The following is a 12,803-nucleotide window of genomic DNA, read 5'->3' on the forward strand; positions in this document are numbered from 1 at the left end:
CAGCACTGCAGCTTGGCGCACAGTTGGATTTTTCGACATCTCAAGCCCTGAACTATTAGGGCTTAATCATGGGGTGGATGGATAAGACAGTCTGGATGAGTCAAATTCTATAATAGCAATAGTAGGTGCTACCATTTATCAAGAGCTTAGTATATGCCAGGCATTATGCTAAGGGCTTTTTATGAATTAAGTAATTCAATTCTCATAATATCCATGGGAGGTAGGGGCTCTTATTATCCCAATTTTCCAGATGAAAAACTAAGGTATAAAGAGATTATACCTGGTCCGATGGCCAGGAATTAGCTTAGTTTTGTTTCCATGTTCTTAACACTATGCTCTTCTGCCTCATAACTTTGGAAGCTGACCATTAAGGACTTCTTTTCTGTGTTTAAAAGTGGCAAGAGAAGGCTGACCTTGTTGGGACCAATAATCATGTGATTTATGGTATCACTTTAGAGAGGGCCCACTAGGAGAAGACTTTATCAGATAGATTTTCAAACCAGGTAAGGCTGGCCTCTAGGGATCTAGGGACAGAAATAAGGAGAGTCACGGCATGTCAGTATCACAGCTTGATAATACAGCCAGTGAAAGGAACTCTGGTTGGAGAAAGGAGTGAACTTAAGCTGGATAGAACTAGGAAGCCACCTTAAAAAGACGATTCCTGTTTTCTTGAGTATAGGGTAGGTAGGAAATAACCACTTTTATTTCTCATATTCTGGGCTTCTCTTTTCCTATGACTCCCAACTGTCACAAGATTCTAATGGAATGTGTCATTCATTCGTTTCACAAACTTATATTGATCATCACTACATACCAATCACTGAACTGTGCACTGAATACAAATACAAAGCTCTGTATCATACAATTCCAACCATCAAGAGGCTTCTGGTCTAGTAAGTGAACAATGGTCCCACAGTGAGCTAAATGCTACCGTAAGAGGAGACACCAAGGGCCTCTGGGGCACACAGCAGGGGCTTTCAATTCAGCTGGGGCTTTGTGGGTCCAGGTGGGGCAACATCAAGAAAGGGTTCATGTTCTGGCCTCCTTCTACTGCCAGCCATTTACCTTGTTTGGTATTGGTTCCAGTGTTTTCTGTGCAGGCTCTGTTCTCTCAAGCAGTGGCTGTATAGCTACCCGAGTCTCTCCAGACTGCAGGTATCTCTTGGGTGAGACTAGATCCATTTCCATATGGCTTTTGGCTGTCACCCCTTTCAGTTGTGTCAGTCTTGTCTTGCTGCATGGGCTTCCCTTTCAGTGAGAGACGCTTACTGAGTAAGCTGCCCAAGGAGCTGAAATCAGTGGATTGGTCCCTTGATTGGCCTGGATGTAGTTCAAAGTCATTCCAAATAACTTATCCTCATTAAATAAGGTTTATATCTTCACCATTGCTGCCAGTTGTTAGGAGAAGAGAAGAGAGCTTTGGTATGTTATGAAATAAAACATCCTTCACTTATATGAGTGATGATTCCTCCCTTTCCCATTGTAATCCCTTCCACGTTGGGGTAGCTGTCATATCCCAACACTCACAGAACACCCCTTAAGCCTTCTCATTTCTGGTTCAACTTGAAAAAGCTGCTCTGTAGCTGTGTATAGTCACTGTACACCTTGGGCCTCCAAGTGACAGGTGTGGTCCACCTTGAGCTGAGCTTTCTGTGGGGCGATCAGGAGCAGTGCCTCTCTCTTTTTTTTTTTTTTTTTTTTTTTTTTGCCTGTGCCTCATGACTTGTGGGATTTTGGTTCCCTGACCAGGGATCGAATCTGGGCCCTCAGCAGTGAGAGCACAGAGTCCTAACCATTGGACAGCCAGGGGAATTCCCAGCAGTGCCTCTCTAACTTGAGTGTGCATCAGTGGGAAGCTTTATTGAAAGTCCAGATTCTGAGATCATATTAAGAGAAGAATATTGGTCTAAGGGTCCGAATGGGGCTGCCATCCTGGCTCTCCTACTCACCCCATGACCTGGGCCAAAGTAGATGATCTTACCAATTAAATGGGTAGTCCTGTAATGATTAAATGAGAACGCAAGTGTGTATGCAGACGTAGCTTGCAAACTGTCAAGAAAAACTGCAAAACATAATCATTTGTTGTCTGAAGCCCTGCCCTTTTCTGGACCAACACAGTACCGAGGCACTCTTTCAAAGGGCTAGGGTTCCATACTCTCCTTGCTTTACTACTTTACCTTAGGGCAAGGGAAATTGGTCTTTAGCCTCAGCAGTAGCCAGAAGGAGAGGTCACTGCTTGAGATCCATAAACTCACCGCACATTTGCCAATCCAGAATGCAGAAAGAAGGACCCCCAAATCCCAGTGTTATAAATCCCCTTTTTTGATCTCAGGGTATTGGAAATTCTCATAATAGCAATACCGCTTATTAGGAGGCAGTATTCATGAAGAGATTAAGAGCAGAGGATCTGGAATTGACCTGCCTGTGTGTGAATGCTGGCTCCAACCCTTAGTATCTGTGTGACCTGTCAACAGACTTCCCCCTTCCTGTGTCTCAGTGTCCTCAACTGTAAGGTGGTGATAATAATAACAGTGCCACTTCCCAGGGTTGTTGAGAGCATTCAATGATGTGGCATAAGAAAAGCACTTAGAAAAGTATTTGGAGGGCACATGGTAAGTACTCAGGAAATGATGGCTGTATTTTTATGAAGCTTTTGCTGTGTGCCAGCCCTGCGCTAAGCAGTCTGCATGGATTATTTAATCTTTACAAAACCCTTTGTGGTAGAACTGTTGTTATTCCCATTTTATGGATGAGGAAACTGAGACTCAGAGGCATTAACTAACTTGCTCAAAGCTGTAGAGTTAGTGTAGAACCAGGACTTGAACTCCAGCCTCTCTGACTCAAGAATCTGTGTTCTCTCACTGTGTCTGGTAGTGTAAGCAGATGGGCGTTTCCCTGCTTTCCTTCCGAAGAAAGCAGTGAGAAAGTGGTCAGATGGCTGAGATTTTGGTTAACCTCCCAGGAAGGCCCTATGAGCACATTACCATGTATCCTAAAAGCTGAATAACTTGAAGATCAGGGATAGTGAACACTTTGGGAGGAGGTCTTTTCCATGTTGAATTGCATTAGGTTGAAGGTTCCATGCCCTTTGAGGCCACGGTAGCTTGCAGTGTGGCTGGCAAATAGCTTTCAAGGCCAGAAGCACAGCTGAGTGTTCTAACTGAACACTTCTTAAAATGAAGACCGCATTTTGCCACCCGCAGTCATTTGTATCCTTTCTTCACTCACCATTCTTTTAGTTAAGAAGGGTTAAAAGCTGTCCTTTATGATCACAGCCAGGACTTGAGTGAAAAGGCAGAATTCCACCTCCCAGGATCCCAGAGGGGCAGCAGTTGTCCAGAAGAGCTGGGGTTTGGAGTATAATGTGTCTGTTTACTGTATGAACACCCAAGCCAAGAGTTTGCCTGTCGCCGGCTGCCTGACCTTCAGATGTTGCTCTGACATGCAGGAAGTCATGACTCTTCAGCAACTAACTTGATGCCCACTGGATGGAATGCTTTGTTCCTGAAGTCTGCAGGGGAAACTCAGGACTTCTGCTATCACTCAGCCAAAAGGGGGCCGGGGGGGAGGCTAAACAAAACCCTGAAGGCTCCGCTTTTACCTTGTGGATTCCTTTTGACTTGCATGCAGCCTGAAATGCTGCTGTCCTTGATCTCCTGATCCTCGTACTGAGGTTCTTAAAATCAAGGCCTTTCAGAAAAAGCTGGCCCCCAAATCCTCATGCCTGCACACCCCCAGTATGCATTTCTGGAGCATCCTTGGTGTTCCCAGGCAGGAGGTTAGCCTCTTTCACATTTATCTTCATGTCCAACCCTTGCGGCTTTTTTTACACACAAGGAAACAGGCTAAGGGGCTATGGGATTCGTACAAGGGGGCACAGCTGGTCAGTGGGACCGAGCTCTGTGCGCTCCAGGTCCAGTGCTTCCTCCTCCTCTCCCCCCAGTGCCCCCTCTTCCTCTCCATTCTCGTCACCCCCTTACCCTGATCTCCTCCTTGGTGTGGCCCCGCTCCCTGCCGTGCGTGGCTAGCAGCATTTCTCAACCTCCGTTGACATTTCAGGCTGGATAACTTCTTTGTTGTGGGCGCCTGCCCTGTACATTGTAGGATAATTAGCAGCACCTGTGGCCTTTATCCTCTAGATGCTGCCAGTACCACCAATCACAACCAAAACGTCATCATGCATTGCCAAATGCCCCCAATCTTCAACTGAGGCCAGTCTTCAATGAAGGAGAAAAATCATGCCTCATTGGGATGACTTTTAGCTTTATTCTTAGCCTTCTTCTTCCTCTTCACCATTCTTCCCCGAGAAAGAGGTCAGCGTGTTGGTGGTGAGCCCCATGGCATGGAGTCCTCTGGAATACTTAGTCATTGCTCTTTCATCCCAGCCAGAGTTCCCTAAAGCAGTGCCTATCGCTGTGATGAGCTGGTCAAACTTACAAAAGTTCCTCAGGCTCTGGTGCCCAGGGTCTGAGTGAAAAAAGCGCTCATCCCTTCTCAGTACTCTCAGAACAGGCCCAAGAGGATGGGACTGGGTCTTCAGTGCTTCCCTGGGAAGAATCCTCTGCCCTGTACTTGCAGAGAGATCTGGAGAGACAGGAGTGCTGGGCTTGGAGTGGGGCCTTCCTATGAGGTATAGAGATGCTGCTCCTTTCAGATGGATTCCCGTGGCTTTTGCAGGAAATCCTGCATCTTTTTTAGGGCAGCTGATTCCCTTAGCATGTGGAGGGGGAGGGCAAGGCCTCAGTTGAAGATTGGGTGAAAGCTGTGGTCCTTCACTCCAGAAACGTACACTTTGCCTGTCGTTTCAGGGGTTCACAGATACCAAAGGTTGGCCGTCCCTCCCATCCATTTGCAGGTTAGGGGCCCTTGCTTTATGCTTACACTTATCCTTGGGGTTGAAGTGGAGAGGGAGGGGTCTTTGGCTCCCCTTTTGCTTTTGGTGGGAATAACAGTCCACCCTTTCATTCTGGGCCCTAAACCCTAAGCTGGCTTGAGTAATATAATACAAGGTGAGGATGTAGTCAAGGAGATGAGCCGAGAGAGAAGCTGGGCCCTGTAAATAGGAAAGGAAGCGGGATGGCAATTCGGGAGCTGACTCCTTCCCTGTTCCAGCCCAGCCTGAGGGCAAGGCCCAGCTGAGGGGAGGAAAGGGAGGAGAAAGCAAGCGGAGGAGATGAGCAAGGGAGAGGTGACCCCCTTCTTTCCCAGCTGCAGCAACCCAGCGGGTTAGATGAATGCTGGGAGGGGGGAGGGTGACCCTGGCAGAACCCTTTGTTCCAGCTGAGGCTGGAGCGGGGGCACCGAGCCATTCACACGCCATCCCAGGGCATCCTGCTGGGCACGCTGGGGAGGGGGCACAGCAGCCGGTCATGGGACTTGGCCAGGCAGATAGCTGGATGCTCAATAGGGAAGCCTAGCTGCGTGCTGCGTGCTGCGGAGGCTGCGGGAGGGGCTGCTTCTGCCATCCTTCCTCCAGGCTGTGGCCGGTCCCGCAGACCAGAAGGCCCTGACTGGTCCCAGTCGCTCTGCCCTGAGGCAGCCTGGTTTCCCGGTCCCGCTTCTCCTGGTCACCCTCCTTAAAGCGAGTTCTAACTCAGGGACTCACAGCAGCGCCTGTTGCTCCCTGCTCCCTCGTGTGATTTCTTATCCCTAAAGGGGCTCCAGCATTTTAATTCCGCTCTTATGTCTTATTCTCCCTGGCCAATGTCCTGGTCCTGGATAGAGGCAAAGGCATCCATAACTCCACCTACTTTTGGAGGGAAGGATATGGAAACCTTTCTACGTCGCCCATGCTGTCCCTGGCTCCCCTTCCTCAAGACCACCAGCCCTCTAGGTGGCATCATTTGTCCCTGGGCCTTTGGGGGTGTGTGCAAAAAAACCCTGTCATAGAAGGGATACTGGACTGTTTGTGAGCCCAAAGTCAGAGGGTATCTTCTTGACCATTTGTGCCTTGGAGGAGGGGGAAGCCACGATTATATGGTCCACACCTCCCTGCAGCATCACTGTGGCCTCCTAGGTGACGGTGCTCCTAGACTTGGCTCCTCTACCTTGCCCCCCTGGAATGGGCTTTGGTTGCGTGGGAGCTGAGCCCTCACTGGTTCCCCTTCCCTCTTCCCAGGCCTAGCCAGCAGCCCCGAGTGTGCTTGTGGTCGGAGCCACTTCACGTGTGCAGTGAGTGCCCTTGGCGAGTGTACCTGCATCCCCGCCCAGTGGCAATGTGATGGAGACAACGACTGCGGGGACCACAGCGATGAGGACGGATGTAGTAAGAACCTCCCCATGGGACGCTGGGAAGTGGTAGAAGGTGTGAGGGAGCAAGGACAGGTGTGATGGCGTGTTCTGTGCATCAGCTGTGTCAGACTCAGAGTTGGACTCTCTCGAGGGTGACAGATATTAACAGATGGGTGGTTTCTTCACAATATATATGGCTTCAGCCCTCCCATATTTCCATGCATGTATGGCCAATAAAACAAACTTTGAAACAAGTACAGGAGAAAACATTTGAAATTACAGGTGATCTCTTTAATTAAATAGATCTCTCTGTATTTATGTGAATATGTGTATCTCTTGCATATTTGTGCATTTTAAAATGTGCATACTATACGTGGATGCCGAGTATTTCTGTGTTTCTTATGTTGGTATTCTTTGTAATCACACCTTTTCAAATAACATAAACTTTGTAAGAAATCACATATTCTCATGAAATCTCCCCTTTCCCCTAGTGTCGTAACATGCACAACAGGCTAGGGTATCCTGTCTTGGATATGTAGTAATATTACCCCTGAGCCAGTTACTTGTCTGGATTCAGGGGTGCAGTCTCCACCCTGCAGCACCTATATCTGAGGGAGGCTAATTAGTCTCAGAAGAGTGAAGCTACAACCCGGACCTTATTAACCCTAACCAGTTTAGCTAAGTGTGATGATGGTAAATGGCTCACTTTCATGTAGCACTTTGGAGGTGTCAAAAGACCTCGCTGAGTCGATTATAATTATCCCCATTGTACAGTCAAAGAACCTGTAGCTCAGAGAGGGTAACTGGTTTGTGTGATAAGTGATGAGCTCTCGAACTTGAAATTGAGCCCAGGTGTGTCAATCATCATTTGATAAGAGGAAATGGGGAAAAATACTTTTGTTTGTCTTTTCATGTTTTCCTTAACTGCTTTCCTAGTGGTTTTGAGCTCCTTGGGCTCTTCTGCCTTCTGAATCCCTGACCACCACTCCCTGAGAAAGCTCTGGCTTCTTAACTGCTGTTTCTGCTTGGTTCTCCATCAGCTGGGGGCAGGCGTAGGAGTCTGTGAGGAAGGACTGTAATTCAGACAGGGAGTTACCAAAGGATTTCTGGCCCGGTTGAGCCTGCCTGAGTAAGTGCACCAGACTGACACTCGTTTCCCTTCTTTTGCGGGGACTCAGTGCTACCCACCTGCTCCCCTCTTGACTTTCACTGTGACAATGGCAAGTGCATCCGCCGCTCCTGGGTGTGTGACGGGGACAACGACTGTGAGGACGACTCGGATGAGCAGGACTGTCGTGAGTGCTGGCGGGGCTGGGCAGGTTCCATCAAGCTCTGCTGGGAAACAATTTTCAATCAGAGAATGATGCCACAGGGGCTTCCCTGGCAGTCCAGAGGTAGATACTTGGGCTTCCAATGCAGGGGGTACAGGTTCAATCCATGGTCGGGGAGCTAAGATCCCACATGCCTCGCGGCCAAAAAAAACCAAAACGTTAAACAGAAGCAGTATTGCAACAAATTCAATAAAGACTTGAAAATGATGCCCCAGCCCGTGGTCTTTGGCTCTTGTCCTTCCACCTCTTCTCTTGGTCAGATAAGCCCCCGGAGACAGCCACCTCCTAGGCTCCCTTGGGAAGCATCAGAGCTGCTTGGCTGCTCTGCTCTGCAAGGCTTTCTGCTGGGCTCCCAGGCGCTGGCCCCACTGCCTGTAGCAGCCTGACCGCTCTGTGCCCACAGCCCCGCGGGAGTGTGAGGAAGACGAGTTCCCCTGCCAGAATGGCTACTGCATCCGGAGCCTGTGGCACTGCGATGGTGACAACGACTGTGGTGACAACAGCGATGAGCAGTGTGGTGAGCGGTGCTCCAGGGAGGCAGGCGGGGTGGCTGGTGGATGGCATGGCCATGGGGAGAAAGAGCAGCAGGGGCTCTAGCACTGCCCGAACCTTGAACTGCCCAGGTGCCTGGAGCAGCTGGAGGAGAGCAGGAGGGGCAGAGCAGCCAGACCCCCCAGGAACCACAGAATAGGAGCCTGAGGCCCAGTCTCTCCAGGGCGTCGGCTTTCCCCTTGGGAGTCTGCACCGAATCTGTGGTGTCTTGCAGGGCCTGGGTCAGACTCCCAGGGGCAGTGAGGATGGGAGTCAGGGAGGATTGCAGGAGGGTTGCCGGTGGGGCTCCTGCAGGATTGTTGTCCCATTGCGTCCCCCCAGACATGCGCAAGTGCTCCGACAAGGAATTCCGCTGCAGCGATGGAAGCTGTATCGCTGAGCACTGGTACTGCGATGGCGACACTGACTGCAAAGATGGCTCTGACGAGGAGAGCTGTCGTGAGTGGCCCCAGAACTCAGGCTCTTGGGCTGGGATGGGGCAGAGAGCTCCATGCCACGGGCTGAGGGCCAGGCTGAGGAGTGCATGAACAGTGGGCAAGGAGTGTGGGTTCTTAAGAAGCGGCTCCTCCTAGGTTGAGCCAGGGAGGGAACAGGTTCCCCAGGTGGGAAGGGAGGTCTCCCTTTGGTCCACCAGAATATGGGAGTCTATAAGGGCCATCCCAAATGAAACCTGGTTTCTTTGTCTGAGCATCTTGCTCCTTTGAGGAGTCAGGGCCCCTCTCCTCTGTCCAGGACTGAGTGTATTCCCCTCCCCGCCCCTGCCCTCCTTCCAGCCTCGGCAGTGCCAGTGCCCCCCTGCAACCTGGAGGAGTTTCAGTGTGCCTACGGCCGCTGCATCCTCGATATCTACCACTGCGATGGTGATGATGACTGCGGAGACTGGTCGGACGAGTCTGACTGCTGTGAGCGCTCTGGCCAGCTGGGTGGGGGAGGGGAGGCCAGGCTGGGAGGAACTCCTGGGGTGGCAAGGCACAGGTGCCACCTGGGTCAGGAGCTCAGGGGACAAGCTTTTGGTTTCCCTGGTCCCTACTGAGCAAAGATAGAAGAGCCTGGGTGCTGGGGCTGGGGCTTTCTGGTCTGCCACGGGACACTGGGTGCAGGGACTAGCTAGAGACAGAAGCCTATCGTGTTTCTGCAGCCTCCCACCAGCCCTGCCGCTCTGGGGAGTTCATGTGTGACAGTGGCCTGTGCATAAACGCGGGCTGGCGCTGTGATGGCGACGCGGACTGTGATGACCAATCTGATGAGCGCAACTGCAGTGAGTGGGGGGCGGTGCCGAAGGCCTGGGCTGGAAGTAGAGAGAGGCCACCACCGGCAAAGCTTGAAGACAGTTAGGACAGGACCACCATGTACAGTCGTGTAGGTTGGGCATGGCCCAGAGGTGCCAGGTGCAAAGGATGCCAGTCCCACAGTAGACATATCTTCCATGATTCTGTAGATTTATATAGTCATCATGGCAGTTTCCAGCAGATGGCAGTAAAGTGTCTTGAGGAAAAGGCACCTTTTTCCAATTCCCACAGAGATGCCATATAGACCAGCTGTGACACTGCTGTCAAGAAGAGTGGCGTGGGTGCTGGCATAAAGCGCATTTTGGGGTGTCAGCGTGGTGCTTTGGGCTGATGTGGGGCCCGGCTTTCATTAGACCTTTGCTTTGCCCAGCCACCTCGATATGTACGGCGGAACAGTTCCGCTGTCGGTCAGGCCGCTGCGTCCGTCTGTCCTGGCGTTGTGATGGGGAGGACGACTGTGCGGACAACAGTGATGAAGAGAACTGTGAGAACACAGGTAGAGTCTCCCAGGGGTACCCCAGGCCTGTTAACCCATAGGTGGGTTGGAGGATAGGGGTGGGAAGAGGGTGTTACTGCTGCCTTTCCATTTGGGCCAAGGTGATGCTTTAGTCAGGTCTTGCCCATGACCTGGATTTTTCCTGCTCTTCTCAAGTATCAGTGTCAAATCCAGGTGCATCTGTTGACCTGCTGTCTCATGGCCTGGAACACAGTATCAGGGCTGGGAGTTTCAATGGCCTCTCACATCTTAACTCACACATGGCTGGTGCCTGGTGCTCTGGCCTCGTGAGCAAGGACTGCTCTCTGGCTGCCAGCCCCCATGCCCCCTCCCCTAGCCACACTGGTGCCGGACACATGGATGTGCTCTCTCATTCTGTCCCACACCCCTCACCATCCCACTGCGGTGTCCTGGGGAGAAAACACATGCAGACATTCAGCCAGCCCTGTCTGAGCTGTTTCCTGCCTTGGACCCCGACCCTCCCACCTTGAGTCTCATCTGTCTCCAGCTCACCCTAGAAAATGACAGGCTCCCATCCTTTTGCTGACCCAAGCCCTGCCCTGATGTGACCTGGGTCTCCCTCCCTCCTTCCCCATTTTCCTCCCTCCCTCTCCAGGAAGCCCCCACTGTGCCTCGGACCAGTTCCTATGTTGGAATGGGCGCTGTATCGGGCAGAGGAAGCTGTGCAATGGGGTCAATGACTGTGGGGACAGCAGCGACGAAAGCCCACAGCAGAGCTGCCGTGAGTGTCCCCCCGGGCGCGCCCACCCGTGGTTTGTGGCTGAGCCCCGCCCATATGCTTCAGAGAGAAGCCTCCCCAGTGACTCTTGCAGCCTCAGGAGCTGTTCTTCGTGGTCCAGGTGGAATGCCAAGTTGGCTGTCTGGGGGAGGATTCTGGGCTCAACTCCCATCTCTGGCCTGCCTGGCACAGGGCCCCGGACGGGTGAGGAGAACTGCAATGTTAACAATGGTGGCTGCACCCAGAAGTGCCAGATGGTGCGGGGGGCAGTGCAGTGTACCTGCCACACAGGCTACCGGCTCATCGAGGACGGACGCACGTGCCAGGGTGAGCTGGGGCCTGGGTGGGAGCAGGGCCAGGCAGCTGTGTTTCCGATGGGTCAGGCATTTGATGGGCGTAACCTCATATCATGATCACAGTAGCCTTGGGAGGTAGGGATTGTTATCCCTCCCATTTCAAAGGTGGGGGAACGGAAGCTCAGAGAGGTGAGTTAGCAGAGTTGGGATTCCAGCCCAGCTCGGAGTGAACTCAAAGCCCTTGACCGCTTGTTATATAGTCTTCCCACTAGGCCTGGAAAGTAGATGGGTATGTGGGCAGGGAAGCAGCTCATCAGCTGGGCAGTTGGGGTGGGAGGATGGCAGAACAGAGATCTCCTGACCACGTTCCGTCCTCACAGATGTGAATGAATGTGCCGAGGAGGGGTACTGTAGCCAGGGCTGCACCAACAGCGAGGGGGCTTTCCAGTGCTGGTGCGAAGCAGGCTACGAACTCCGGCCTGACCGGCGCAGCTGCAAGGCTCTGGGTAAGGGGTGTTGGCATTTGGCTGGGTGGGCAGAGGACTGAGCCTGGCAGCCAGGTGCTCCGGTGCTTGGAGATTTGCCGAGAGTTAGCTGTTTCCATTGCAGTAAAATGGAGCTATGAATTGCATCCTGAGCCCCAAGCAAAACCCTGCTGGGGTGGGATGTGCACTTTGCAGGCTCCCACCCTTCTAGCACTGATGCTAACAGCTTGGGACGTGCCCTAGAGGGCTAGGGGCCCCCTGGAGCTGGGGGTGCATGCTGATGTTGCCAGGGGCAGCTCTGGAGCCTGGCGGGGGCCCCATTTCTATGCCACGTCCCAGGGCCGGAGCCTGTGCTACTGTTCGCCAACCGCATCGACATCCGGCAGGTGCTGCCGCACCGCTCTGAGTACACACTGCTGCTCAACAACCTGGAGAACGCCATCGCCCTCGACTTCCACCACCGGCGTGAGCTTGTCTTCTGGTCCGATGTCACCCTGGACCGGATCCTCCGCGCCAACCTCAATGGCAGCAATGTGGAAGAGGTTGTGTCTACAGGGCTCGAGAGCCCAGGTAGGGAACGAGGCCCCATGGGGAGGGGCAGGGCCACACCACATGCAGAGCCATCGAGGAAAGAACAGGCGAGTGGCTACAAACCTTAGGCAGCGGAACATCTTCTTCTTGCAGTGAAATCTTGGATGGAACTCTAATATGGAAAACATTCATTAGTCTACCTTCATTTTCTAGGTTCAGGTTTATAACATCTGCTGGTTGTAAAGCAAACATGAGCTCAATCAGCAAGAGTAATGAGACCGTTTTGATGAATGTAACCACCTGAAATCAGATGTGTGGATGACCGTTAACAGTTCTCTATCAGCCTTGCATCCAATTAAATTCTGACTTTTGATTGCTTAGTATTAGGAATATTCTGATCAACCCAGATAAATATATCCAAATGTTTGCAGATTAGAAAAACAATAGCTCACTTTGCAATCTCAGGCCATTCTACAAGCAAGGGAAGTGGGTTAGAATTTGGTATTGAGCACATTTGACTCAAATGCTTATGGGACTTCTGATGTTCCCCTGTGAACCCCTGAGCCACAATCTGTAAACCCCTGGGCCAGTGCAGTCGGGGACCCTGGGTGTGGGTCTGGGAGCCAGGATTCGTGAAGTGGGATGTGATTGGCTGCGAGGAGGAAATGCATGACCTTGGACAGTTACTTGACTTCTCTGTGCCTCAATATCCTCACCTTCATGGGCATTATAGTACCTAGCTCACACAGCTGTTGTGATGATTAAACGAGTTAGTGTGTGTAACATGGTTAGAAGAGTACCTGGCCCAAGAAGCAGCTTTGTGTAAGAGCTGCCCTTGCTTCTACGGCACAGA

General features: G+C 51.9%; 1 protein-coding gene across 1 annotated transcript in view; it reads left to right on the forward strand.

Annotated features, from left to right (window-relative positions):
* Positions 1-12,803, forward strand: part of LRP4 (LDL receptor related protein 4) — a 52,470-nt gene that overhangs the window by 6,680 nt on the left and 32,987 nt on the right. Inside the window, exons 2-12 of the mRNA XM_027114810.1 lie at positions 6,119-6,265; positions 7,410-7,526; positions 7,966-8,079; positions 8,436-8,552; positions 8,888-9,016; positions 9,253-9,372; positions 9,774-9,899; positions 10,516-10,641; positions 10,831-10,965; positions 11,315-11,440; positions 11,759-11,989. Of these exons, the coding sequence (XP_026970611.1) occupies positions 6,119-6,265; positions 7,410-7,526; positions 7,966-8,079; positions 8,436-8,552; positions 8,888-9,016; positions 9,253-9,372; positions 9,774-9,899; positions 10,516-10,641; positions 10,831-10,965; positions 11,315-11,440; positions 11,759-11,989 (1,488 nt within the window). The remainder of the gene's footprint in view (positions 1-6,118; positions 6,266-7,409; positions 7,527-7,965; positions 8,080-8,435; positions 8,553-8,887; positions 9,017-9,252; positions 9,373-9,773; positions 9,900-10,515; positions 10,642-10,830; positions 10,966-11,314; positions 11,441-11,758; positions 11,990-12,803) is intronic.

Source organism: Aethalodelphis obliquidens, unplaced genomic scaffold (assembly GCF_003676395.1).
Source record: "Aethalodelphis obliquidens isolate GAN/ISIS:26980383/991018 unplaced genomic scaffold, ASM367639v1 scaffold14, whole genome shotgun sequence".
Classification (NCBI taxonomy): Eukaryota; Metazoa; Chordata; class Mammalia; order Artiodactyla; family Delphinidae; genus Aethalodelphis; species Aethalodelphis obliquidens.